The 23166-nt window shown below is 50.7% G+C and overlaps 1 protein-coding gene across 3 annotated transcripts in view; it reads right to left on the reverse strand.

The window, feature by feature from the left end:
• Positions 1-5323: 5323 nt before the first annotated feature.
• The window catches only part of AKAP1 (A-kinase anchoring protein 1), a 37676-nt gene continuing 19833 nt past the window's right edge, over positions 5324-23166 (reverse strand). For all 3 annotated transcript variants that reach the window (XM_039476207.2, XM_039476208.2, XM_010341946.3), the window contains 10 exons: positions 20516-22172; positions 17275-17408; positions 14946-15072; positions 14251-14378; positions 11821-11998; positions 10253-10403; positions 9591-9658; positions 8095-8168; positions 7509-7571; positions 5324-6329 (listed from right to left, as the gene is read on the reverse strand). In XM_039476207.2, the coding sequence (XP_039332141.1) occupies positions 6255-6329; positions 7509-7571; positions 8095-8168; positions 9591-9658; positions 10253-10403; positions 11821-11998; positions 14251-14378; positions 14946-15072; positions 17275-17408; positions 20516-22148 (2631 nt within the window). In that variant the 5' untranslated portion in view covers positions 22149-22172 and the 3' untranslated portion in view covers positions 5324-6254. The remainder of the gene's footprint in view (positions 6330-7508; positions 7572-8094; positions 8169-9590; positions 9659-10252; positions 10404-11820; positions 11999-14250; positions 14379-14945; positions 15073-17274; positions 17409-20515; positions 22173-23166) is intronic.

Raw genomic sequence — 23166 nt, forward strand, 5'->3', positions numbered from 1 at the left:
GAGTGCAGTTGTGGGATCACAGCTCAACTACAGCCTCCACCTCTTGCCTCAGCCTCCCAAGTAGCTGGGACTGTAGGCATGCACCACCACGCCTGGCTAATTTTTGTATTTTTAGTAGACATGGGGTTTCACCATATTGCCCAGGCTGGTCTCCAACTCCGGGGCTCAAGCGATCCTCCGACCTTGGCCTCTCAAAGTGCTGGCATTACAGGTGTGAGCTACCACGCCTAGCCCCCGCTCTTTTACCATCTCTTTTTCCAAGTGTCCATGAGCCAGACCTATAGGACCCGCCCCAATCTCAGCAGGAAGCGCCTCCCATCATAGCAATGACCTGGCCATGCAGCTTCTCCCTCACCTGCCACGCCACTCTGTCTGGCATCCTCCTCCTTCAAAGCCTGGAGGAGGCCAGCTCTGGAGAGAAGCCCTCCCGCCTGTCACCTCATTCATCCTTCTTGTCAACATGTCCCTTGGGTTCTCGGGCCATCATAAAGAGAAGCAGAGGCATCACGTGCAAGCAAAAACAGAGTCTGGAGTGCAGAAGACCCGGGTTCAAGTCTGGCTCTGCTGATTTGAAGCCTGTTTCCTTACCTCACCAGCAATTGTCAGGATCCCATTAGAAGGTGGGAGAAGGCACCCACTCAGGAAAGCACCATCTGCATCGAGATCATCAAACCCTGCTCCCAAAACAGAGAAGGTTCCTAAAGGCTTAATATTCATTTCATCTTTGAAACCCCCAGCAGGATGCTTGGCATACAGCAGGTGCTCAATGGAGGCAAAGAAATCAGTGGGCGCAGTCAGAGCTCCTGCCTGTCACCAAGCCAGGGAGGCTGGGGAAAGACAAGAAATCCATCCCAGCTCCGGGTAGGAGGTATCCGCCTTCCTTGCCCAGAGCATCAGGGCTTCTCAAATACCGTCTGTCCCCACCAGATGTCAGCTGGGCCTGTTTCTAGCAAGAAACAGCCAAGATCTCTCTTAGATGATTTGCTTTGTAAAAATACAAGTCAGCCTCATTAAGAGGAATCTTTAGGAAGGCCCTTATTCACACATCAGTCAAAAGTCAAACCTGGCAAGCATGTCAGCACTCACCTAATTCACCCCCAGTGTTTACAGATGGGGTGATGGGAACAGAGAGGACAAGGAGCTGGTCCCAAGTCAGGCACAAGAACACGGTACCCTGGCAGCGTCTGTGGCCAGAGCTCCGAGCCCTTGGAGGAAAGATCTGGGACCCTAGAACGACAAGCCATGGGGAACACACAAGCCCCAAACCTCAGAGGCTCGTGTTAGATGTTTCACAAACCACACATCCATTGAGGGCTGGCTGCAGCCTGTTCCATGTCATCTTTGCACTGGGACCCAGGTGGGTGGACGGGTGTCTACCTGGAATGTGGCCAACACCAGTGCATAGAGGGAGAAGACAAGTGAACCACGTATCGCCCAAGGCTCAAGGCGTCTGCCTCGGTGACTCGTGCCACCTTTACCCACCTTCCACTGACCAGGATGAGTCCATGCCTGAGTCTAACATAAAACTAGGATGTACAATCCTACTGTGAGGAAGACAGAATTTTTGGCAAGGAGATAAGACTACCAGAGATGCCCAGCCAAACTGCAAAAAGATAAATACATTGATGTACAAGGTCTCACACATCCTCTGACAACAGCAAAAATTTCAGGGCTGGGTGCAGTGGCTTGTGTCTGTAATGCCAGCACTTTGCGGGGCTGAGGCAGCAGGGATCACTTGAGGCCAGGAGTTCAAGACCAGCCTGGCCAACATGGCAAGACCCTATCTCTACCAAAAAGTGAAAAAACAAACTAGTTGGGTGTGGTGGCATATACCTGTGTTCCCAGCTACTAAGGAGGCTGAGGAGGGAGGATTGCTTGAGTCAGGGAGTTCAAGGCTGCAATGAGCTGACCGGACACTGTACTCCAGCCTGGTACCTGGGCAGCAGGTTGAGACCCTGCATTTAAAGAAAAAAAAAAAAAAAAGCAGCAGGGAAGGAGAGGGCAAGAAAGGAAAAAATAAATTCAAGTACTTTACACACCCAATTTCATAGATTATACATAACTTTATAACAACTTGATAATGTGCATTATTTTCAAATACCAACAGAATATTGAGTACGGTCCCCTCCCTGCAAAATGATTCTGAAGTTCATCCGGAAAATTAAACGTGCAAAAGAACCTACAGCTCGGCCGGGCGCGGTCGCTCACACCTGTAATCCCAGCACTTTGGGAGGCCGAGGCAGGCAGATCATGTGGTCGGGAGTTCAAGACCGGCCAATGTGGTGAAACCCCATCTCTACTGAAAAATACAAAAATTAGCTGGGTGTGGTGGCGCATGCCTGTAATCCCAGCTACTTAAGAGGCTGAGGTAGGAGAATTGCTTGAACCGGGACCAGGGAGGCGGAGGCTGCAGTGAGCCGAGATCGTGCCATTGCACTCCAGCCTGGGCTAGAGTGAGACTCCATCTCAGAAAAAAGAACCGACAACTTTTTGAATAAGGAAGGACATAAATAAGGCTGTCAGTATCAGTGTGATGGTGATCAATGGAATAGTCTAGGCCATAAAAGTAAAATCATTGATCTCTCCTGTCACAGTATTTTTTCCCACTAAGTTCCAAAGCTTTTCCACCAACTGACCATTTCATCACTATGGCAGTTACTTGGGGACGTGGACTGGGGCAAGATGAACCTACGCTGCTTTAGGAGTGGCGGGGAAGAGCACCTGGCCTGAGGTGGCAGCCTGGTTTTGAGACAGCTCTGCTCTAACAACAAACCACTTTCCAAAGTCACCATCTTCTGTCTCTTGGGTCTGCTCACCTACAAAAAGGTCCCTGCCTCCCCAGGTTGTGTCAAGTACTGTTACTTGTAAAAGAGCACAGCGTGACACACCATACGCACTCCCTAACTCCAGCTACAACTCTCATTTTACCTTAGAACTGACATCAGTTGGCCAGGCTCGGTAGCTCACACCTGTAATCCCAGCACTTTCGGAGGTCAAGGCGGGCGGATCATGAGGTCAGGAGATAAAGACCATCCTGGCCAACATGGTGAACCCCCCCGACTCTACTAAAAAAATACAAAACATTAGCTGGGTGGCACGCACCTGTAATCCCAGCCACTCAGGAGGCTGAGGCACGAGAATCACTTGAACCCGGGAGGCAGAGGTTGCAGTGAGCCGAGTTTGTGCCACTGCACTCCGGCCTGGTAACAGGCTTGAGACTAACCTAAAAAAAAAAAAAAAAAGAACAAACTGACATCAGTTATCACCTGGCAGATGTGATGTCTACAAGTGGCATACCTGAAGTTGTACGAGGTATAGCAGTAACCCTAGAACCCAGCCTCCATGGTGGCGCCCCAGAGACCAGAAGGGCAGTAGTGACACCAATACCTGCAGTGAGAACAGGGCGGAGGCTCCAGCCTCCTGCGTCCAGCATTCCACCCGTCTCCCCTACACCCTGGGCAGATTACAGGTCTCTCGCCAGCACTGGTTTCTCCCATGAGTTTCCAATACACACCAAGACATCCCCTTACCCACAGGTAATTCAAAGAGGGCATCACAAATGCACTTGCCCAGACAGTGGACTTGCAGAGTGATGGCACAAGGACCTCCATAAATCTGATCCTCCTTAAGAGCAATGAGATTTCTGGCAAAGCGGTTATAAGTCAAGTTTTTCAGCAATCTGGAAATCAATCAAAGGCCTGTGACAATCTGAGAAGCATTTATTTGAGGAGTACAAGTCTTTCACCAGCCTCCGGCTCGCTCTTCCTCTGGCATTCCAAACAGAGTCTAATGGAGGCACCCCTGCAGGGTAGGACTCTAAGGCCTGGGAGTCCTGGGTAGCAGCCCATCCACTCGTTAAAGCCCAGGGGGCTTGCTCTGAGGATCCTGACTTCGTCGTATCTTGTCTGTCCCAGGCTCCATCGCAGAGGAATCCCTTTTACCTCGTCATGACTACCCTAGCTCGTGTCCACACCTCCACCTCACCCATACTTCCTGCACCAGAATCATGTTGTGATGTTTGAAACCGCTCAATGGTTCCCTGGAGAGAAAAGCTAAATCAGCACAAGAGGCTCTGTGGGCTCTCCCTAAGCTACTTGGAAGGCTTCTGTAAACCCTTTCATGCTCCAGCGATGCTGGGTTATAGAGGAAAACCTTAGACCTGGGTCTAAGTGTATGGTGACTTTGGCCAAAGTCACACCCAATTCCTGCCAGGACTTAAATAGAGGCTAAGGCTAAGACTGCAGGAGAACTACCTGGGACCAAGCCCTGTAGAAGTAGAGGGCATTGCTATGATTCAACTGCCTACAACGTTGATACCATTACCTTACAGATGAGGGAAGCAGAAGCTGTTAACCACACAGGTGGGAACCTGGACTGAGGGGAAGATGGGCACCTGACAATGGCCACAGCTCAGGCTCACGGGGCTGGACTGAGGGGAAGATGGGCACCTGACAATGGCCACAGCTCAGGCTCACGGGGCTGGACTGAGGGGAAGATGGGCACCTGACAATGGCCACAGCTCAGGCTCACGGGGCTGGACTGAGGGGAAGATGGGCACCTGACAATGGCCACAGCTCAGGCTCATGGGGCTGCAGCCTTTGGCCAGGACAGGGAGGGGAAGGAGAGCAAGCCAGCTGGGTTGGAACCGGGAGGAGCTCCCAGGAGAGGGTGTGGGGTGGGTAGGATACCTGAATGACCCTCAGGCTATCTCACCTCTCTAAAGACTAGAGTTCAAGCACAACAGCCCTTAAGCCAGAGGCCTTAAACGCAGGAAGACTTGGGGGGCGGGGCGGGGGGGGTGCGGGGAGTGGGAGTAGGCCTGGGCCACAGTGATCAGAGCCTCCTTTAAGACGAGTAGCCGTTAAATTGAGGCAGTCTCTTTTCCCATAACCTGTATTTTTTACATCAATGATCGTCACTATAGATTAAATAACCTCATGGATCTATTAAGAAGGTACAACCAAAGAAGACACAACCCGTTCTGGAAGCCAGTGCTTTAAACTGAGTCTGGGTAGCTGATAATGCAGTGAAGGAAGTCAGGACGCTTGGCTGCCACCTGGTGGGACAAGGAGATGAAAAGGCCAGACAGAAATTTCTGGCCAAAAAACAAGTGAGTCTCCTATAGAGGCGGTTGTGTGGGGCCTGTGATCCAGCTCGCCACACTTACCACCCCACTCTTCGCTCTCCACCCCGCAATTCTTCACCACTGGAAAAAAATGGACTCAAAGCTATAGTTCATACAATTGAAGATTTATGTAAGTTACTTAAGTAACTGCATAATGCTGAAGCCAGTCTAAAAAAGAATCAAACACACCACTGCAAGTTAATTCAATGAGTTCCTTTTTTTTTTTTTTTTTTTAAACAGATTTGTACAGCAAAAAATTCTCAGATCACAGTCTCTACCCTACAGTCACCCGTCCAATGCACAGGAAGCCACAGGGGCTCCGGCCACAGGAACCAAGGTTGGCAGCTGACTGCAGAATTGACTTCTACTTACAGGTGACATGTGGCTGGAAAAATCTTGAGTTCCCTTTGTTCTCCAGTGTATCTTGTACAAAATATTACATTTGTTTAAACACATATTTACAGAGTTTGCACAAATAGAAAATGGTTACAAATTACAACCAGGCTTGGCAGGATACCAGTTCCCCCCTCTCCACACTGACCAAGGTCGGAGGTGTGATGACCATTTCGTATTTACATTTGCAGTTTAAAAAGTCTGTGTTTAGAGACCTAGATGAAGTTTATAAAAACTGGTTAAAATGTCATCAATTCATGTATGTAAGCTGTACAAGTAGTGGATACCAATTAGTCCGTTCATGTCTTGCTCCCTGAAGAAAGATTGTGAAGTAGAAGAAACCCTCTCAAGCAAGCAACATACATCTCTGGCCTGGGTACCAGTTTGTTTGGTTTTTGCTGGGGAAGGATACAGAAGGAAGAAGAGAATGGAACGGGGGAAAAGGACAATCTGGTTGAGACCATTTCTATTCCCTTTGTTTTTTTAAACAGCTGAGAACCAGGATCAGCCAGCTGGCCTGTTAAATACTATCCTTTGGCTTTGAGAAGAACCCCATAGTTCCATCCTTTTCTCTCAGAGACGAAAGGTTTCTCAATAGGACTACAGTATGGAGGAAAAAAGGACTTTCTGGAGAGGACAATGTTTGTTATTCTGATGTTAATCTTTGACTTGAGTGCCAAGCCTAATTTCAACAGTGCAAAAAAGACTCTCAGGAAGCAGCATGGGGAACCGGAGGTCAAAGGCTTGCGTAGTAGCTGTCTACCCACTGGGCAAGGCCTCGCTCCACCAGGGACCGGTTTATCAACACCACCTGGAAAAGAAAGTTCCCTTAAAGCTTTGTCCACGGCACCTTGGGGCCATCTCCCAAGCCAACTTGAGTTCTCCCCTCTCCAATCACCAACGCAGGCAACAGACGTACAAGAGTAACAGGGTAGACTGGGCGCGGTGGCTCATGCCTGTAATCCCAGCACTAAGAAAGGCTGAAGCGGGTGGATCACCTGAGGTCAGGAGTTCGAGACCAGCCTGGCCAACATGGTGAAACCCCATCTCTAGGAAAAATACAAAATTAGCGGGGCGTGGTGGCAGGCACTTGTAATCCCAGCTACTGAGGCTGAGGCAGAATCGCTTGAACTCCAGAGGTGGAGGTTGCAGCGAGCAAAGATCATGCCATTGCATTTCAGCATGGGCAACAAGAGCAAGGCTCCGTCTCCCAAAAAAAAAAAAAAAGAGTAACAGGGTGGGGGACATGGCTTATGCTCTAGCCAACAGGGACATTTAAGTGTTCTGTTGCCTGCTGTGGCATGGGAATACACTTTTTTTTTTTGAGACAGGGTCTTTCCTTGTCACCCAGGCTGGCGGGCAGTGGTACAATCGTGATTCACTGCAACCTCTGTCTTCCAGATTCAAGTGATTCTCCTGCCTCAGCCTCCCAAGCAGCTGGGATTACAGGTGTGCTTCACTATACCCAGCTGATTTTTGTGTTTTTAGTGGAGATGGGGTTTCGCCATGTTGGCCAGGCTGGTCTTAAACTCCTGAACTCAAGTGATCTGCCCTCCTCGGCCTCCCAAAGTACTGAGATTACAGGCATGAGCCACCGCACCTGGCCAGGACAGGCTTTTTAATATGTTGAAGAAATTTAAGCTTTCATACAGTAAGATGAAGGATAGAAAAACCCAACAGATGGAAAGCCCCAGAAGGTCTCGCACAGGGTTTCTCCACCTCAACACTAAAAACATTTGGGGCCGGATAATTATTTGCTGTGGTGGGGGCTGTCCTGAGTACTATGAGATGTTTAGCAGCATCCCTGGCCTCTATCCACTAGAGACATTAACATCACCACCCCCAATCAGGATATCCAAAGTGTCCCCTGGGAGGTGCTGGTCTACAGTCATAGCCTTTAACTCAAGAGGAAACCAATTCCAGAACCAGCTCCAAATCAATCCACTACTTTGGGCCAGGAACACAGAAGGAAAAGAAGGGCAGAACTTACTTCATCTCCAACCACACTCCACAGCTGAATCAGAGGAAGACCAGTTGGACTATAACTTGTCACCTGAAGAAGAGGGGGAAAAAGTATTGATATGGTTTTGTGTCCCCACTCAAATATCACCTTGAAGTATAATCTCTATAATCCCCATGTGTCCAGGGAGACCTGGTGGAAGGTGATTGGATCCTGGGGTGGTATCCCCATGCTGTTCTCATGATAGTGAGTTCTCATGAGATCTGATGGTTTTATAAGTATCTGACAGTTCCTCCTTCACATACTCAGTGTCTCTTGCCTGCTACCATGTAAGCTGTGCCTCTTCCCTTTCTGCCATAATTGTCAATTTCCTGAGGTCTCCCCAGGCCCGCAGAACTATGAGTCAATTAAACCTCTTTCTTTTATAGATAACCCAATCTCGGGTATTTCTTTATAGCAATATGAGAACAGGCTAATATCAAGTATTAGCTATTTCATGCACCTTTCCTTAAATACTGTTGGTCAATCTAGGGCCAAGCCACATTTAAAGGCATTTAAAGGTCAGTCCCCAGGAACCTAGCCAACCTGCCTCCCCACACCCCCGCCACCCACACACCTGAGCCAGTAGTGCTGTATTCCCTGTCATCTCGCTCATGGCGGCATCTGCCTCCGGTGAAAAGTGGTCATCATCTTCAGGAAGAAAAAGAAAAGCGGCATTTAGACTCTCACTAAGGCAAGGTACCCTTGTCACGTGCACAAGTTTCAGTAACATTCCCAGCAGAATGCTTCAGATGCTGTGGGATTTGAGAACTGCACTGGGGAGATCCACCCATGTCAGGGACAGAGCCTAGACCTCTGTATGACTCCCCGTGGTGGTGCTGCTGCATGCTGCCCACTGGAGTACAGACAACAGGTGAACAGAAACGCTTGCCTTCACCACTGCCACCACCAATACCGCCAGCAGCAGCAGCACCACCACCACCAACTCGGGTGCGGGCAGTAGAGAGCATGTAGTATGTGTTCTTCCACCAAATTAGTAACACCAAGTGCTATCCCCAACTTTATAGGAGAGAACACTCAGGCAAAGGTTGATTCAACCAGCTCCCAAGTGGGAAGGTGGGAATGAAACCCAGGCAGTTGGCCACACAACTCAATAAGGGCAGCTACTCAGTGGGCAAGGCCCTGAGGCAGCATTCAGCTTTGCTGGATCACAAAAGTTACATAGAACAACATATCCAAGGCAAGTGAGGTAAGGATGGGAGACAGGGGTTTATCAAGGAAGATCTGGGAAAATCTTATGAAGGAGAGTTTCAGCTGGGTCTGGACAGAAACAGAGAGAAAGGAGAGGCAACAGCAATAAAAGAAGCAAAACAAAGATCTTGTCCCAGTGCTTCCTCTGACCCGACTCTAGCTGGACTGTAGAGTTTCTAATGCATGCAATGGCTTAAGCAAAAGGAAGACAGAAGGGGCAAACCTGGGGAGGGAGTGGGATGGGATGAACTATCACCTACAGATAGAAAATTCCTAGCCATAAACGGCTGCCATTTCACTATCCTCTAGACACCAGATCCTGGGCTTATGTAATTCTCACAGCCAGCATGAAAAACAGGTACCATTCCCACGTTCTGGGGCGAAAACTGAGGCTAAGTAATTTGGCCAAGATTTTGCCAATCCTCTTCCCTCTGTCAATGCTTTTGCAGTCTAAGACACCAGATAGGATGTCCCCACTGTGACCCTATGGAGCTATGGCCTGACTGAGCAGTTTCAGTGACCAGCACACCCTCAAACACCAGGGCTAAGACTCTGGGTCTAGACCATGATCTGGAAAGTGCCTTTGTTGGAAGTCCCTCAATGCCTGAGGTCTGAGTACAGACTAGAGCAGTGGACCTCAAAGGCTGTTCCATGGATCAACAGCACTGGTCTCCCCTGGGAACTTGACAGCAATGTAAGTTCCTGGGCCTGAGCCCAGACCTATTCAATCAGAAACTCTCGAGTGGCAGCAACCTATGTTAGCATAAGTCCTCCAGGTGAGAACGGAGGCTCTAAGAGAGAAAGGCCTACTCTCAACAACTGTCCTTCACAATCCCCCAAGCCAAGGGCCCCACCTGTTACCTGACAGGGGCATCACGCTGTCCAGAAGGACTTCTGCTCCCTGAAACGGCAGGGTGACAAAGTCAGACCTGGAAAGGCAAGAGAGAACAAGTTTAACGTGGACATGAAGGCTGACTCCACTCCAAGCCAGTAGTTACCTTTGGACAGCGACACCTATAACCTAGGATGCAGCAGAGCAGAGAGTTTGTACTTCACAGCAGGCCACGGCTCACAGCACACCCAAACACAGGCAGTCAGCCCTGCTACAAGCCTGACCTCAGAGGGACTTCCTACAGCAAATTCCTAAAAAGGAGCCCACTTCACTTTTCTCCTTTTTTTTTTTTTTTTTGAGGTCTTGCTACAGTGCCCAGGCTGGTCTTGAACTCCTGGGCTCAAGCGACCTTCCCAAAGCGCTGGGACTACAGGCATGAGCCATCACACCTGGCCCAGCTTCGCTTTTGAAGGATGATGCTGGGGATTCTTCTATACCATGGGCCTTCTAGCTCAGTTTGCCTGAGGCAAGTAATCGAGTTTGTTTCTATCAGACTCTGCTAAAACACAGTAGGCAGCAGGAGGGAAGAATTAACCCTCACCCAAGGCCTGGCACAACTGAGCCAGCCCGGCAGAGATGGCACATCCCAGAATGAGCAGGGCGTAGGCCTGTCTGAGGCGGCTGCACTCACCTGATTTGCCGGAGCACGTCTACCTTCACCCTCTTATATCCGCCATAGTCCACATATCGAATCTCCACTTCGTTGGTCTCTTCGTAGGAGGCCACCACCTGGGCTCGCCACCAGGCCCCATCCGCACCAGGGGCGGCACAGATAACTGTTACTGCAGGCCAGAGAGAGGAGTGTGTGGAACACCCGGTCCAGGGCAGGGCACCAAGGGCCACGTGGCCGCTACCCACCTCCCTGCGTTACCTCTCAGAGGCCTGCACCTCTGCAGTGCAGGGGACAGGAACAGCAATGGGCCCCAAGCAAAGCCTCCCTGGAGCCCAGGACCAGCCGAGCGAAGAACCTGGATGTGAGAAGTTCAGCCTAGCAAGTGTGCCACCCCCGAAGCCATCCGGACTGAAAAGCACTCAGTCCAGATCCGTTACTCTGAACGTACTGGGACCCAAGAGGGACACAGATAAATACGAACAAACCAAGGAAATATAGTACTCGGGAATGGGGGCCAGGGCCAGCCTTACATTTAAGAAAAAGTCCCTGGAGAAACCAAGTGCCACAGATCTGAGGATCCTCGTACCTAGGGTCTGCTCCAGCCCACAACTCAGATGGAGAGCTTGACTAGAAGGGGCCTCCTGGGCCCCCTTCTAGCCTTTGCCTCTGGAAAGTGCTGGGAGCTCCCGGGCAGCCACCCAGGATCAAGGGGTCACTAACCCCCTGTGGGGAAGAGGCAGATGAGACCATGGAGTACAGGTTCCCAGCAGCACCCCAACAGCTGCCCCAGGCTGGCCAGGATGAGAACCTGTGACATGAGGCTGACTGTGCGGGGTCCTGCCCCTTAGAGAGAGTCTCTGGCAGTTACCCCTCGGGCTCTGGTTCAGTCTTTACTGCTGGGTTAAGGTAACTTTAGAGAAGCTGATGAAAACTAAGTCCTTATCCTTCCAAAAGGAAAAAATGTGCACAAAAAGCTACAGATTCCTCTCTGATGAGGAATGGGTGATGTTCTGACATTCCATCCTAAGGGCAACAAAGGTAACAATGACAAAGGCTAGGCTCAGACCCAAGATTCCGCTCACAGAGGCAAGTCACTTGATTTCTAAGACTCAGTTTTCTCATCTGTTAAATGGAGATGACTCAATCCACTGCATAACCTCGCTGGACTTAGGGATTTTTTAATGGTAACTGGTATATGCATCAGGTGCTTTATATGTAACACATACAGTATTCAACACTAGTTCCTGGAGCAGGTGGATATCATCCCCTTTGACAGATAATAAATAAATAGGTAGGAGAAACTATGACACTGGTTTTAAGGGGAAAAAAAGTAAAAAATAGTAAGTGGCAGAGCTGGGATCTGAATCCCTGTGTCAAAATTCTACTTCAACACCCATCACTCCACCAGCCAGTGGACACCCCAGCTCTGCCTACCCAGGAAACCCACCCCAGCTCCATAACAATGGCAAGAATTCAGATATGCTGTTTCCATGAAGGATCCCAGAACAGCCTCCTCCTGCTCAGGATCCAGGGCAGAACAGGCAACTCTAGGGCCCGCCTTCCCAGCCCCTCAGAGCACTGCTTACTTTCCACCGGCGTGGGCAAGGTGGGGATTCCAGGCTGAGAGTAGCAGAGGTACATCTGCTGGTCGAGGCTGCGCAGAGCGTGGAAGGTAGGGTGTGTGTGCTGCTGCACAAACAGGTGTCCGGCGTTGACCTGGTTGACCACAATGACCTCCACAGTAATGCCATCAGGCAGCATGAGCTGTAGGGAGGAAGGAGCAGCGGTCACTGAAATAATCCTTCTCATCTCATGTTTGAGTAAGTCCCGAGGCCCAAGGGCAAGTCTCTGGGCTGGCATATCTTTGAAAAGGGCAACTCAAGGCAACATGGCACCCAGAAGGCAGAGGTTGAAGGACTACTTTGACAATACAAAGTGTTCGACACCCCTGCGGCTGTGTCCTGCAATACCAAGAGCAGCCATTAGGGGCAGCCTCACCTCAGGGCCAGGCAGAGAAGGTCTCAGATACTGAGCAACCAAGAAGCAACTGTGGAGGCAGTGCTGGGCCTTGCACAGGCCTGGGCAGGGTCCACCTGCCAGTGTTGCCCTCCCTCCCACTTTTGTCGATGAATCTCTAAGACCCAGGGAGGGCAAACACAGGAACGAGGTGGCCACTGAGAACAAGACTCCTGAAAATTAGTAGGCAGGCCCTCAGGCCTTTCAGCCCACACCTGTGGACTGGCAGCTGACCCCAGGAGCCTGTGGTCTGACAGCATCTACGCTGCCTTCCCAAGAGAAAGCAGTGGCCTCAGGTCAGGTCCATGGTCAAGGTCTAGTAGAGTCTGCACCCTGTTTGCTCTCCCTCCTACTGCTTTATCCTCTGTTGTTCCAAGTCCTGGTCCTATTCTCAACATTCCATAGACACCCCTAATTCATTCCACTTTGGGATTTGGAATGCAGGTTTCCTCAGTGGCCAGACTCCATATTAAAGGTCCTAGAAGAGGCCACCACTATTCTCTAAAAGACTTGTCCTTAACACTGGCTGCCCAAGGCCAAGCTGCGAGCAACATCTAAGGGCTCCAGACAGTCGGGCATCTATGCTACCTTCCAGCCAGGTGGTCACAAGGAGAAGAGCTTCTGGCTAAGAGTCCTGGCCCCGTCCTCAGAGGTTCAGAGGTATCTGGAATCATCCCTCCAGTCCCACTGAGCCAAGCAGAGTACCAAGAAAGAAATTATCTGTACAAACCAATCTATTTAAAAAAGAGAGTGAAAGGCTGGGCACCACTGCGCCTGTAATCCCAGCATTTTGGGAGGCCAAGGCAGGTGGATCACCTGAGGTCAGGTGTTCGAGACCAGCCTGGCCAACATGGTGAAACTATGTCTCTAATAAAAATACAAAACTTAGCCAGGTGTGGTAGTGCACGCCTGTAATCCCAGCTACTCGGGAGGCTGGGGCAGGAGAATCGCTTGAACCTGGTAGGTGGAGGTTGCAGTGAGCCACAACTGTGCCACTGTATTCCAGCCTGGGCAACAGAATGAGACTGTCTCAAAAAAAAGAGTCCAGGACCAAGCCTCCTGGAAGAAACTCTTGATTCAGGAGTAAAGCATAAAGTGGGGTTCAGCCCACTCTCAAATATCCACAGGAAAAAAACATCCCAGTCCTCTCCCTCCAGCACCGGGGTCTTTAGAAAGGGGAAAATACAAAACCGAACTGCCTACCATCCTTAAAAAACTAATAATAATAATAATAAAAGCCCAGGAGGGCAATTTCCTTGGAGAAGCACAGTCAGCCCATCTGTGTAAAATGCGGTCCATAGTCTTTGGCCCGCAGAACTCTGTAATTATACTCTCAGTGAGAGGAGGCCCAACCAGGGTCAGAGGCACGCTGTAGGATATGGGTGACAGCCCTGAGAGACCCTGCAGCCAGCAGCATACAGGGGCCCTGGAGATGGTAGCTCTTCCCTCTGCCAAACTCCTGGAGCAAACTCCAAAGAGTCACTGGACTCCTGGGCCTGGTGGGGAGTACTGACTCCTCTCTATAATTTAGGTACCTCCTGGGGTGGGGGAGGGGGAAGGGGAAGGAGATCCTTCACCAGGGCCACTGCTAAGGCCTGACTCAACCAGAGGAAGGAACAAGCACCATCCAAACCCATGATTCTACTCCCACCCAGGTCTCAGATGCTGAACGGCAACCCTGTACACAGCCAATCTCCAGGCTGAACTACATCATCCTTTCTAAGCAAATGCCTAGAAAATGTAAAAGGTGCCCAGGAGGCAGAGCCAGGGAAAGTGGTCCTCCCGTGTGGGGACCAAGAGGCCTCTGGTTTCCTATCAGCACTGCCACCACCTAACCCTTGTCCCCAGAAAACAGGCCCATAGCAGAAGCAACCAGTGGAGGCCAGAGGGGAGAGGGCACAGACACTCACGTGCCCTTAGCCTTCTTAGCCTGAATCTGGCGAGTTTCTTGTTTGGGGTAGATTTGGGGGAGGAGGCAGGAAGTCCAGGAGCATGCTCACCCAGGATGTCATCGGCAGAGAAGGCAGCGCCAGCGAAGGCAATGGGGGAGCGTAGATATTGGTGAGGTTCAGCTCCTTGAACTTCTTCCCAATCAAGGTCAGTGCTTTGTCTACATGATGCTGAGAGCCTAAGGAGGGGATGGGGCAGGACACACAATCACTGTAAGAGGAGAGTCAGACACACACTCACAAAAACTCAGCCACATACCCCACTCCACGGGACTGTGCATAGAGTTCATGTGCATCTTTGAGGTACCAAAACACTTAAGCTCTGCTTTAGGAAGAAAGGCATCTAAACCTTTCAAATGATACCTCTGCCATTATGGTCCATGCTTTCAATGCAACAGGAAGAGGCAGGCCACTCAGAAAAGGCCACAGGGGAACTGCACACAGGGTGTGCGATTTGAGAGGAGCCTTCATGGGGTGGTGGGCACTATGAACTCAGGACCCCGGCCCCGCCCAACCAAGCACCCTTACTTCTCCTGGCCAAAGACCAGAGTAGGGAGGGACCTGAGTCTCCTGTGGGCACCTGAACTGGGGGAAAGGCTGTAAGTAAGATACTCAATGCTCCCTTCCCTGGGACAAGAAGCGGGGTTTCCTACTCCAAAAGGATAGCAATTGAAACTCAGATGCTATTGACCTCCATGTAATTTAATTTTAGGGAAGAGGCAATACAAGCAGCAGATGCCACTGACCTTCTATGTGGCAGATCTGGACACTCTGGGTGTAAGGCAGGGTTGAGATGTAGATCTTGGCACCAGACGTTTGCTTCAGAAAACTCACATACCGCCCCTGCTTGCCTATTAGCCGACCGACTAAGTGCTTCCAGAAAGAGAAAAAGAGATGAGAGGGTTAACGGAAAACCAATTCCCTGGACACCCAAAGACCTACTTCTGTTTTACACAAGATCATACTCAAACATATGAGCTGTCACCACGTCAGCATTTATTTTCCAGGACTATTCTAAGCACTTACATTTACTCATAGTACCTATGAAACAGATAAGTTTACCACCGTTCTGTAGATGGGGAAACAAGCCCAGAGAAGCTAAGGAACTACTTAAGGTCACACAGCTGCTAACCAAGCAGTCTGGCTCCAGGACCCAGCAGTCCCCACTTCATCCCAATAATGTGGCCCAGATCCAGAAAGCTACAAAAGCAGCAGCATCTTCTCTAAAACCCACGCCGAGAAGTTTCACCAGCACACAATTTCACGTACCCCTTTCCCTCAAGTCTATTCAGATTCAAAAATAAAGGGGCTCCATTTGAAAATGAAGGTTTGACAGGCGCGGTGGCTCACGCCTGTAATCCCATCACTTTGGGAGGCCAAGGTGGGTGGATCACGAGGTCAGGAGTTCAAGACCAACCTGGCCAAAATGGTGAAACCCAGTCTCTACTAAAAACAAAAAAATTAGCCAGGCGTGGTGGCGGGCACCTGTAATCTCAGCCACTCGGGAGGCTGAGGCAGAGAATTGCTTGAACCTGGGAGGCAGAGGTTGCAGTGAGCCAAGATTATGCCACTGCACTCCAACCTGGGTGACAGAGTGAGACTCCATTTCAAAAAAAGAAAAAAGAAGGTCTAAAACCCATTTTTTTTTTTTTGAGATGAGCACGAGGCATGCAGAAATGCCCAGTGCGCCAGAGTTCAAGGCAGACAGAAGCAGCCAAACTTAGCCCTTAAGTAAGATGAGCTCCCACACAACCCCCAACGACCCCTCCCAGCAGAGCTCCTGGGGACATGGTCCCTTCCTCAGGCACAGCCTTTCTCATCATGCCCTTTGTAACCACTGAAGGAAAAGCAGGCAAGAGAGGTAATAGGGTCCCCCAGAGAGGAAAGTACCAAGAGAGCTTGCAACCCAGAGTCAAAACAGCCACTGTGACCCAGAGTTCAGACCAAGCCAACTCTCCACCTGAGCACAGAGCTGAGGGCCCTGGGAGAATGTGGTCTGACAATTATTTCTGAGCCTCAGAGATAAACATCAAGATCAAGCTAATATGTTGCAAGTTCTAACAGCAAGAAGCTCAAAACCAGCCAGGCACGGTGGCTCGAGCCTGTAATCCCAGCACTTTGGGAGGCCAAGGCGGGCAGATCACGAGGTCAAGAGATCGAGACCATCTGGCCAACATAGTGAAACCCCGTCTCTACTAAAAAATACAAAAATTAGCTGGGCGTGGTGGTGTGTGCCTGTAGTCCCAGCTACTCGGGAGGCTGAGGCAAGAGAATTGCTTGAACCTGGGAGGTGGAAGTTGCAGTGAGCCGAAATTGTGCCACTGCACTCCAGCCTGGTGCCTGGCGACAAAGTGAGGCTCTGTCTCAAAAACAAACAACAAAAAAGCTCAAAACCACTTAAGTGCTCAGGAATGGGGGACTGATGAAGTAAACTGACATTCACACAATGAATAATGCAGTTAAAATTACATTTTCAAAGAATAACACATGAAAATTAAATTGTTAAATATTTAAAGTATTAATTAAAGCGACATAATCTCAGTTTTGTTTAAAAACCACAGGGTGCAAGATGAGAAGGAAATAAAAGTCTTTCACAGTCACTCTCAGGGGTAGGATTAGAGCTGATTTTTATTTTCTGCATATATTTCTATACTTTTCAAGTTCTCTAAAACATGGATGTATGCTTTGCTCAATTATAAAATATACTTTATATTGGAGCACTTGAGCAGAGCTCAGTGAAGGGATTCTGGCCCCCACGGCCTTGGTATGGTTTTTTTTCCAAATAGACCTGAGCCCCAGAATATCGAAGAACCACTCCCACGGGAGATACACAGGCCTTCGAATTTGAGAAGTACAAGAAGCAGCAGCTCCTGGAGACAGCTGGAGGAATTCCATGTTGCAGAAAGCTCTCTGAGCCTTGGCAAAGAGTGTGTCCTTTCCCTGCAGCCTCTGGCTGACCCGGGGCCCCTTCTGGCTTACTGTCCCTCTCCCGGCCTCCTCCCCCAGGTCTAATGGCCCTGGCCCCAGGGAGCTTTGAGCTTACCACGGAACCAGCCTGGGGGACGCCGCCCCTACCTTTGGCACCTCGATCTCCCAGATGATGAGGTCGACCTTCTTAGGGTTGGAGCCTGCCTGGGCATTCTGGACGCTCTCAGTCTTCTTGAGACCACAACAGCTATCCACGGAATCCATGCTGTTCCTGTCCGAACCTGCAGGGGAGGGAGCAGCAGGCGTGCACACACACAGACCCCAGCTCAGAGCAGCCAGTAATCCAGAACTTCCCAAACTCGCGTTCCCGGAGGCCCTGTCCCACACCCACTCCTCAAGCTTGGCAGGTGACTGTCAACTTACAGTCTAGAAGGCTCAGAACAATCCCAATGAAAGGAGGACTGGGGGTGTCGATACACCTAATTTTAGCCTGTCACTTTCAGTCCCACTTGCTTAATTGGCAGCCGAACCCAGCCACAGCTGCAGGAGCAGAGACGCAAGTGGTGAAGTGGGAAGACACAGACTGTGCCCGGGGAAGGGGAGCCCACAGGGCAGAGGAGGAGACAGGCTTGAGGTCCTCATGGTCCTAGGAGCCAGACCGATGACCACAAACACCTTGACACCCTAGCCCAGCCCCTCAGACAAAGGGTCGGTCACCTGTCCCCAAGGCCCAGGTCACAGGTACTGGCCCTCAGCCAAGCAGAGCTAGACAAAGTCCTCACTGGCCTGCCTGAGGGCCCCATTCTTATATTCAGCAGGGACCTACTCGTTCCCCTGCTAGATGTGGACAAAAGAAAGTGTGCAACGCTGAACACCCTTCTGGCTCAAATAATCTCTTGGTCAAAAGACTGAGACAAAGCTCATGCCCAAGAAATCCCAATGGGAACAGGGTTCTGGTCCTGACTTGGGCTCAAGAGTATGCCAAAGGGACTGTCACAAAAAAGCAGGTCCAGCTGGGCACGGTGGCTCAAGCCTGTAATCCCAGCATTTTGGGAGGCTGAGGCGGGTGGATCATGAGGTCAAGAGATCGAGACCATCCTGTTCAATATGGTGAAACCCCGTCTCTACTAAAAATACAAAAAATTAGCTGGGCATGGTGGCGCGTGCCTGTAATCCCAGCTACTCAGGAGGCTGAGGCAGGAGAATTGCCTGAACCCAGGAGGCGGAGGTTGCGGTGAGCGGAGATCGAGCCATTGCACTCCAGCCCGGGTAACAAGAGTGAAACTCCGTCTCAAAAAAAAAAAAAAAAAAAAAAAAAAGCAGGTCCAGACCAGCTCAAGAAAAGTGGCCCTGGCTTAAATATGGATGACTCAATCACCAGAAACAGATCACTCCTGAGAGTCTGCCAATTAGGTTTCTACATGGTTTCTCCAAACCCTGGGCAGAATCCTTTCCCAAGCAACCCACACGCTGGATGCAGAAAACTAAGGCCCGAGAGATCCAGCTAAGGAAGAATCACCTTCAAAGTGACTTCCCCCCTCACACTAGGGGCTTGGAACAGGATTCATGCAGGGAAGAGTAGCCCTTCTGGGGGAAGACTGCTTGGCCAGCCTGCCGGAAGCACAACAGACTGACGAGGGTTGGGGAAGGGGCCGGAACCTCTGCTTACTCACAGCCCCCAGCCTCTGTCCCACAGAATGGGACTGGCTAACACCTGCCATCCCGAGGGCTCCCAGCAGTGGCTCAGAAAATCACACCAGGGCTCTAGCAGGCTGCACTCAAAGGCCAGCTTCCAGCTCCCTCAGTGGGGTGGTCCCTGGACCCTTCTCAGCTTCAACTTCTTCATACATAAAGCAGGGCTGACGTGAGGGTGCACGTGAGGCACCGACCTGGTGCTGGGCACCCACTGTGTGCTCGTGGACAGTATTATTTGGACAGTATTATCTGACTTCTGCCCACCATCCCTAAACCTCCCTGCCCATCGCCATGGCTAGGTTCGGGCCTAAACTCAGAAGACTTCAACAGGTCTAGGTAGCTACTACTATCCATCTAGCATTGGCAGGCAAGGATGCAGGGCTTGTTAATTCAGCTGAGGGGCAATAAGCAAAGGGAAACTCCGTCATTCTTAAATAAAATAAACATCACCCATTTTAAGAGGCAATATTTTAAGAAACATTTAAACATCCCTAGATTAGGGTGCATCGTATAGTTATCTTGCCTTCTATAATCATGACTGGCAGCACTTTTTTCTTTCCAAGGTACATAAAAACAGCAGTGTCTTAACAGCATCTTGGAGGTGACAAAATGGAGTGTGTGGTACAAACCAGAGGCTGCTCAAAGTAGTAAAATTCCCAGTCAAGATTCCCAACCCTCCTGGAGCTGAAATGGGAGGGAAAGGCTCTAGGACAGACCAGTCAGAGAGAGCCACTTGGGATATTTGTGGCCTCTCTCCATGAGATCAATGAAAACACCCCAGGGTAGCTGTAGAAGCAGGGTCAGGAGCTGCCGACCTGTAAGTTAGCAGTCTGAGCTGTCTACGCTGGGGTCAGCACTCAAAAACCCCAGGACACCTTGTTATCAAAGGGCCCCGCTTTCTCGGGGGTGGAGCTGCAGCTACACAGAAAGAAAATGGCTGAGGTCTCTGCAAAGGTGACAGCAACGACTAAGGAAGCTGAGCCTCCCACACATGTTCAAAGCTGTGGCCATTCTTTGGGCACTTACCCTGTAAGAGCTTCTGGAGAAGGAAAGCAGGTGAAGACATGGGAACAAGCACATGATTAAAAGGAAATAAACCATTCAAAACACTCACACCCATACTTGGCACTCAAGGGATGTAAAGCTAAGGAGGCCTCTACACACACACACACACACACACACACACACACACACACACACACACAGAGGGTAGTGTAGGGCTGGGTGCGGTGGCTCACACCTATAATCTCAGCACTTTGGGAGGCCAAGGGCGGAAGGATCACTTGAGCCCTGGAGTGCGAGACCAGCCTGAGCAACACAGAAGACTCCATCTCCACTAATATAATGATAACTTTTTAAAAAAAAAAGAAAAGAAAAGAAAAGAAAAAAAGGCAGACTAAAGTTAATCAGTGAGCACAACTTCAAGCTAGTTCCTTGGGAAGAGCTCACTGGGGAAGGTCACTGGCTGGGGAACCAAGTTACAGCTTCTGTGACTTTGGGTTTCAGGACAATCTAATTTCTCAGTTACCCACCAGCTCCACACTGTGCCCAGCTCTCTGCAGGTTGAGACAAAGAGCTGAACAGCACCATGACTTTGCTGCATGAGTAGCAGAAGGGAGAGGCAGACTGGCAGCCTTTCTCCAAGAAATACTGGGAGCACCCCATCCTCTGCATGAACCCGAGACCCTCCTACCTCCTGAATGATCTGCTTCTGCATCCACGGTCCATCCATCCTCAGCCCCCAAATCTGACAACTCCTCTTTCAGCACCCCATTGCTGAAGGGCACAGTACTTTCTGGCAGTGGTGGGGTGATAGCTTTGTCCCTGGGGCTTGAGCTGGTCTCTGTGCAAGAGTCTTCAATCCCTGAAGTGCTAAGAGAATCTGAGCAGTGTCCTGGGGAAGCCACCAAAGGGACATCTTGGCTACTGTCTGACATGCAGGTGACACAGGTGGCATCTTCCACCAGAATGCTCACCCCGTCCGGCGACTCTCCACCGGGGGTAGTCGGTGGCGGGCAGGGGGCCAGGGAGATGTGGTGTGCAGAATTCTTTGGCTTACTGTCCTTGGTGGGGCTGGACAGAGAGCTGCTCAGACAGCTCACATAGGTCTTTGGTGGTGGTGAGTCCTCTGCCGGGAGGTCTGGTGACAGGAGGGCAGCATCCAACGGGGCAGCAGCTGCCTCTGCTGCGGCAGGCTCTGCAGTGTCTGGGCCCAAGACAGTTTTCTGGTGAATTAGGACACAGCTCTCTTCCTTCTGTCCTTGGAGTTGACTGGCCGAGGCCTGATGCACATGACCTGCAACCTCACTCACCGTGGTGGCCAGCACCTGTTCGGTTGCTTCAGAGATCACTTGGGAGATTATCTGGAAGGCAGCCTGCTCAATCTTCTCATTTCTATCCAAGCTCTCCTCATTGCCCAGTTCCCCCTCGACATCTCTCTCCTGGACTTTGCCGTCTCTGACTGGGGGTGCTGGCACCTCATCGCCCTTCACCAGCTCTGTGTGAGCCAACTCCACGAGGCTACTTGGCAACTTCTCTGCTACATACGCTTCCTTCTGCACCAGCTCCACCACCTGGGGTGGGCTGCTCTTCCCCTTCTCTTCTTCCCCTGCTGAAGGGGCCAGGCTGGAGGCCTTGCTGTTCTCCAATTCTAAGACATGCTCCTGAGACAACAGACCTTCTTCAAGCACATTTTCCCCCAACACAGCATCACCGGTCCCTTCGGCCCCACCAGTCTCTCTTGCCCTCTCTCCAGAGCCATGCTTCTGTGCAGGGGTTGCAGGGTGGCCTGACTGGCCCCTCCCTGGCACCCTGCTGAACGGGGACTCTTGCTTACACACCTTAGTTGCTTCGTGGGGGAATAGTAGACCCTTTGCAGATGAAAGGGGGCACTCTAGAGGAATTGACTTGGCTTCGCCACCTGTCAGGGCTAGCTCCAGCTTTGCACTGTCGTCTCTGCGTGTTCCTGGTCGCGATCTCATGTCTGTGGTGTTAGGAAGGCTGCCCGAGGACTCCGATTTTCGGCAAGGTGGATGTGTCCGCAGCAATGCTGGGGGCTCTGCAGGCAGCTTGTTCAAGGCGGACGGCTCCTTTTCTGGTGGTTGTGTGACACTGGGGGGTGTGGATGCTACTTTGGGATGGACATCTTCCATGGGGAGAGGTTCCCTGATGGCAGGGTCAGCCCTCAGCTGCACAGCACCAGCCTCCACCTGCTCATCATGGCTGCTGACATGGCCTTTTTTACGAGAGAAAAACCACCACCAGCCAAGGAGCACCAGCATCCCAGGCAACGCCAAGGGGAAGAGCGAACGGAACTGGATTGCCATGCTGGAGGTCTGAAGTAATTACACCTGGGGAGAGCAGGAGAGTGGGGAAGAGGGATGTTACAGAGCCAGGTAGGAGGATACTGGTGACCACACATGCAAGACAGTCAACGGGGTAAGGCTGGAGCCATCTCCCCCACCCTCCTTGCCCTCCAGGAGGAGCACACCTCTCAGCCTCTACCAGCCCACCCTCTGTGTGAACCACTTCGGTGAGTGGCCAGGAAGAGACATTTTCTCCTGCATGCTCCCCCAACTCATGCACCCTCTTGAAACAAACAGAACATTCTGTTCTTTAACCCAAACCCCTCCCTTCCTCACTTCATGATGCCAAATTCTCCCTATGTTCCCCAAAGGGGCTGGCTCTGCCCAGAGTGGCTCTGTTCTCTAAACTTGCAGAACATTTTTATCTATCAAGTGGCATCCGAGCATTTCAAATCCCCATGGAATCCACATGTACATGGGTCCCTCACATCTACCCACAGAATCATGAGTCAATGAACTGGCACTCTGTTACTCAGCAATTAGAGATGGTGAGAACGAAGGGGAATAAAATTCCAAATGGCTAAGGAGATGGGCGAGGGACCAACACAACACACTGCAGCATGAAGGTCCAGTTCACTCGGAGGACTGAAGTACAGGCGGTCCCTGTTCTTCCATGGCTCAACTTACAAGGTTTCAACTTTACAACGGTGTGAAAGTGATACCCATTCAGTGGAAACTACACTTTCAATTCTGGATTCTGATCTTTTCCTGGACTAGCCATACGTGATGTGACACTCTCTCACGATGCTAGCTCCTAGTCGGCCACTTGGTCACAAGGGTGCACAACAGGTACTCCAGAGTGGACTCTGTTGCTAGGTGATTCTGCCCAACTGTGGAATAATGTGAGTGATCTCCGCTCGTTTAAAGTAGGCAAGGCTAAATTATGGTGTTCATAGGTTGGGTGCATTCCATGTATTTATTTTCGATTGATGATATTTTCAGCTTACAATGGGTCTACCAAGATGTAACCCCACTATAA

This window comes from Saimiri boliviensis, chromosome 17, assembly GCF_048565385.1.
Source record: "Saimiri boliviensis isolate mSaiBol1 chromosome 17, mSaiBol1.pri, whole genome shotgun sequence".
NCBI classification, from domain to species: Eukaryota; Metazoa; Chordata; class Mammalia; order Primates; family Cebidae; genus Saimiri; species Saimiri boliviensis.